General features: G+C 52.0%; 1 protein-coding gene across 1 annotated transcript; it reads left to right on the top strand.

Annotated features, from left to right (window-relative positions):
• The first annotated feature begins 237 nt into the window (after positions 1 to 237).
• MAFB (MAF bZIP transcription factor B) lies at positions 238 to 4,006 on the top strand. Its single transcript, XM_071446708.1, has one exon. It carries the CDS (start codon positions 978 to 980, stop codon positions 1,911 to 1,913), a length of 936 nt encoding a protein of 311 aa, XP_071302809.1. The 5' UTR covers positions 238 to 977; the 3' UTR covers positions 1,914 to 4,006.
• The last annotated feature ends 1,523 nt before the right edge of the window (positions 4,007 to 5,529 follow it).

The following is a 5,529-nucleotide window of genomic DNA, read 5'->3' as shown; positions in this document are numbered from 1 at the left end:
AAATAAATAAATAAACGGCTAAATAAATAAATAAGTGGGAAGGCGCGGGTGCTGGAGGGGGAGCCGGGGAGAGCCCGGAGGTGCGGGCTGGGAGCGGCGGGCGCTCAGCTGGCGCTGCGGAGCTGTCACGGCGCGGCCCGGCCCCGCCCGGCCCCGCCGCCGCGCTGCCATTGGCGCGGCCGCCGCCGGCCCCGGCCCCCGCCGCGCTCTCGGCGGGCACGGCCGTATAAGAAGCCAAGGGGGGCTGCACTGTGATCACAGCTGCACAACGAGCGCTGGCGGCGGCAGCTACAGCAGAGACCTGGGCGCTGTGCTCGTCTCCCCCTTCTCCTCCTTTTTTTTTTTTTTTTTTTTTTTCCTCCTCCTTCCCCTCCTTCCTCCCCTTTTTTCCCTCCCCTTCGCCTGCGCTGCCAGAGCCACCGAAACTCCCGTGCAGAGCCCCGCCGCCGCCGGTAGCCCGTGCGCTGCCCCGGCGCTCGCTCGGGCTGGAAAGTTGCGGCAGGCTCCGGGCTCGGCTGCCGCGGGGAGGGGGCTCCGGACTTACAAAACCCGGCCGGGGGCACGGGCTGGGCGTTCGCACCGACCTTCTTCTTCCTGCACAGAGCCGAAGGCAGCATCTTTGTTTTGTTTTGCTTTTGCCCTTCCTGCTACCGCTCCTTTCTCCTTGCGGCCGGGCGCCTCGGAGCCGGGAGCTGCCGCAGCCCGCGGTGCGGGGCGATCGCTGACACCGCCAGCCAGGAGCCAGCCAGGCGGCCCCGGGGGCCGGCTCGTCCTTGGCTTTGTTGCTCCGGACTGAAGAAGCCCCAGAAGCCCCGGGAGAAGGAGGCGGCGGAGGAGGGGGAGCAGAGGAAAGGAAGCGAAAGCTGAAAGCCAAAGTTGGTTTGGAATAGGAGAGCGCGGCCAGCCCCTCTGCCAGACTGCGCGCTGGGGTGAAGCCTCCAGCCCCCTCCGCCGGGAGAGGTGCCCGCAAGACAGCGATGGCCGGAGAGCTCAGCATCGGAGCCGAGCTGCCCACTAGCCCGCTGGCCATGGAGTACGTGAACGACTTCGACTTGATGAAGTTCGACGTGAAGAAGGAGCCCCTGGGCAGGAGCGACCGCTCGGGCAGGCACTGCACCCGCCTGCAGCCGGCCGGCTCCGTCTCCTCCACCCCCATCAGCACCCCCTGCAGCTCCGTGCCCTCCTCGCCCAGCTTCAGCCCCACCGAGCAGAAGACCCACTTGGAGGACCTGTACTGGATGGCCAACAGCTACCAGCAGATGAACCCCGAGGCGCTGAACCTCACCCCAGAGGACGCTGTCGAAGCCCTCATTGGGTCCCACCAGGTGTCCCAGCAGCTGCAGGGCTTCGAGGGCTTCCGGGCCCACCACCACCACCATCATCACCATCACCAACACCACCACCAGTATCCCGCAGTCACTCACGAAGACCTGGCCGGCAGCGGGCACCCTCACCATCACCACCATCATCACCACCAGGCCTCTCCCACTCCCTCCACCTCCTCCAGCTCCTCCCAGCAGCTCCAGAACTCGCACCAGCAGCATCCCCCCTCCAGCAGCGTGGAGGACCGGTTCTCAGATGACCAGCTGGTCTCCATGTCCGTGAGGGAGCTCAACAGGCACCTCCGAGGCTTCACCAAAGACGAGGTGATCCGCCTCAAGCAGAAGAGGAGGACCTTGAAGAACAGGGGCTATGCCCAGTCCTGCAGGTACAAACGTGTCCAGCAGAAACACCACCTGGAGAACGAAAAGACGCAGCTCATTCAGCAGGTGGAACAGCTCAAGCAAGAAGTGACCCGGCTCGCCAGAGAGAGAGACGCCTACAAGCTCAAGTGTGAGAAACTTGCCAGCAACGGCTTCAGAGAGGCCGGCTCCACCAGTGACAACCCGTCTTCCCCTGAGTTCTTCATGTGAGTGCTTAACAAAAATAATTAAAAAACAAACAAAAACCCCCCACCCCCCCAAACCTGACCCCTGTCACCTTCCCCCCCTGCTCCCATCCTCCTCTGACATCTCCATCCATCCGTCTGCTTGACTAGAGAGAAAGGAGGAGAGAAAAATAGAGACTTGATTTTTTTTTTTTTTTTTTTGCAGCATCCAGTCTTCTAGAGTAGCTGTGGGAAAAGTAGGCTGGGGGTGGGGATGGGAGAGGTAAAGTGCAACTTTTTGACTTTCGTGTGCAAGTTAGAGAGAGAGAGACAGAGGCAAAGGAGAAAAGGACAAGTGAAGCGTTTTATAGATCACTTGCTTGCAGAGTGAGATGGACTTTAAAAGAATAATAATAAAAAAGGACAATGAACAAGCCATCTATAACATACTGTCTGCTTGGAAAGAGAGAGGACATATACAGCACCATCTCATGCACAATTTACCTGCTTGGAAAAAGAGAATAAATAAAAAGGACAATATATGCAAACTCTTCATATATTGCCTGCTTTGAGAAATAAGTTACAGGACTCAGATGGGACATTCAATCTAAGAAAAGAAAGAATGAAAGAAAGAAAAAAAAAACTCATCAGTTTTATTGCCTGCTTGATTATATAGAAAAATACGAAAATCTGCATTAAAAATATTAATCCTGCATGCTGGACATGTATGGTAATAATTTCTATTTTGTACCATTTTCTTGTTTAACTATAGCATGTTGATCATCGATCATAGATTTCTGTTGTTGTTTTGTTTCATCAATAAGAAAAGCATCACAAGTTATCGAACTTTTTACTGCTTGTGCAGTTTTGTTCGTTGGTTTTGCTCTTGTTTTCTTTTATGGTTGTTAGCTTGTAAATATCTGCTACTTCAAACCGTACAGGAGAAAAATACACAAAAAACAAAATAACATTTCAGCAGGCTGGTTATACGGTTTGTTTGGTGTTAAAGAGATACTTAAAGAAAAAAAGTTATGGGCATTTTGCATTAGAAAAAAAACCAACTTTGTATATCTGGTGCACTTTTAAGTTGTATTTTTTTTTGCTAGTTTTCATTTTGGTTTTTGTTTGTTGGGGCAGAAGCAAAAACGCCTGAATGGCATTGACAAACCTAAACTTACCAGGGAAAAACCCTCCTCGGTCACTAGAACCTACTCCATGCCTTAAAGTGGCAGCGAAGCTCTTTCCTCCAGGACAATTCCCAGCCTGAGCGGTTACGCTTGGCCAGATAATTTCCCTTCTGATTCTACACTCAGGAAGAGAAGGACGGACGAGATACCAGTTCCATTAAAAAAAATAAAACAACTGCCCCTAGATTTTCGGTGAATAAAGAGAGAAAACAACCCCAAACCCTCCTCGTTACGAGTCAAGTTGTGATAGCAGCGAGGGCTCCGTGTCGCCACTGAAGTTGGGTTTCTCAATGGCAGCAGCTGATGAGTGGGCTGGGAAAGCATTTAAATCTAAAACTTTTTTTTAAGAAGACATACTGCAACTTTTAAGTGTATTCTTTTGCAATGATTTGTAATCTGCTTCTCTGCTTCCCTATGCAGCGAGTGAAAGTTTTAGCCAAAATTTATTTGCAGTTGTATAGTAGTAGTAGTTTGGAGTCTTATGGGTGTTTTTATTACTTTTTTTTTTTCCTCCTGCAGGTCAGTAAAAGGATTTACGTTGCACTGACAAAAATACCAAAATGAAAACTTATTTTTTAGTTTCCTTTTAGGATAGCTGGCACTGCTGGCCGGATGCATTTTAAGTTTGTATTAGTTTATAAATTAACAGTAATAACAAGATTGTAATGAACAGCATGGTGCTTGCAGTTTTAAATATTGTGGATATTAGTCATGCATCAGAAAACGATCTTTGGTTTTTACTGATTCAACTGTGTTGAAATCAAAACATTGCAGCAGCGGAAAAAAATTGTTTTTATTTCATGTAAAGTTCTGAAGGGATCAATTTCAAATCCTGCTTATGATATGAAAAATATTAAAAAACCTGGTCTATTGTAGTTTTATTCAGACTGGTTTCTGTTTTTGGTTATTAAAATTGTTTCCTATTTTGCTTATTAAAATCATTGAAATGGTATTTCTTGGAGGGACCTGCTTCTCTGACGTCTCGTGTTCCCAAAAAAAACAAGAAAGGAAAAGTTGTGGCCCCGTCCCTGCCGGGTTTGCGGGGGGCTGCGGCCCGGGGCGGGGAGCGGGGCTGCTTTGCCCCCTCGGGAGCGGGGCTGCTCGCAGGGCAGGAGCGCTCAGCCTTGCCCCTTTCCCCCTGCCCTGCTCGGCTCGGAGCTCGCCCTTGGCCGGGGGAGCATCAGCCCAGCCCCTCGGGGCGAGCGGAGCGCAGGGAGCCCCGCGCCGGGCCCGGCTGTGCCGGGGGTTCCGCCCGGAGCTCCCGCCGGGAGCGGGACCGTCCGGCCCGGCCGGGTGGGACATGGGGAGCCCTGACAGCAGGCACTGTCTTTCCTAAGGTTTTCTTTTCTTTTTTTTTTTTTTTTTTTTTTCCCTTTTTCTTTCTTTCTTTTTTTTTTTTTTTCATTAGAAAAGGAAAGGACTTGGACAAGTCCGTCCTTTCCCCAGTTCCCTTGGGATCCGGGTTGCCCATTCACTTCCCCTCTTTCCATCTGCACACTGTATTTATTCCGTTTTGGGGTTGTTTGTTTTTTATTTTTCCTCCCCCCGAAGGCTCCTTAGATGCATGTGGAGAAGGGGACAGGTCTCTCCCCGCCACCCCCCAGCGCTCAGCACCTCGCAGCTCCACCGCCGTGCCTCAGCTGCTCTCGCTGCAATAACCACACAGCTCCCTAGGTTGAAGGAGGAGGAGGTTAAAAATCGCCCCCAGTCCTTGCCTAGGTGTGGGAAAGGGACTCTCCGAGTCGCAGCGTGTCTGAACGCTGCTGCTCTCAAAGTATGAAAGCGGTGTTGAACTTTAAGTCCTTCCTAAAAACAAAATCCGTGCTATCCCACAGCCAGAAAAAAGAGGCTCTCTCTGCCCTGCCCCTCGTCCCAGCAGCAGCGAGCTGTTCTTTGCGGGGATGGCATAAAACGCCTTTGAAGAACAAACAGGTTAAGGACAGAAAGTGGAAAAGAAATAATTTAAAACCAAATGCAGCGACTTAAAACAAACCCCCCCTCTTAAATCCCATCCGCATCCCTGCCTTGTCAGAGCCAGCTGGGCCAGCCACCGAGCTGGGGGAGCTTGGAAGGGGCCGGGGCCCGTCCCAGCCCCCCGGCTACATGAGTCAGGCCCGGAGAACAAGCTCGTAGCCTGCTGCCCTGCCAAGGGGGGACAGGAGTTTGCAGAGGAAAAGGCTGGGAGAGCCTGGCTTTCCCTGTATAGCCTCCCCCCTTGCCAGTAAATGCTATGGCTGCAGAAAGCCTGAGAGGAATATTGTTTGTGGGAACTGCCACCGCATATTAATGTCCCCTCATGCATGCATTGAATAAATCACTAGGGCTAATTGAACAACAACAACAACGAAAAAAAAGTAGGAAAAACAGGCCTTAGAAAAGCCCTCCAGATTCCCACCACAGAACGGTGTCAGCGGCGGGGCAGCCCCGCGGCACGGCCCGGGCGGCCGGGGCTCTGCTGGCCCGCCACCGCTCCTG

This window comes from Agelaius tricolor, unplaced genomic scaffold (assembly GCF_023055355.1).
Source record: "Agelaius tricolor isolate 1412-34295 unplaced genomic scaffold, bAgeTri1.0.p SCAF_23, whole genome shotgun sequence".
Lineage (NCBI taxonomy): Eukaryota > Metazoa > Chordata > Aves > Passeriformes > Icteridae > Agelaius > Agelaius tricolor.
Note: the sequence above shows the minus strand (reverse complement) of the source record. Positions and strands in the feature narration are given on the sequence as shown.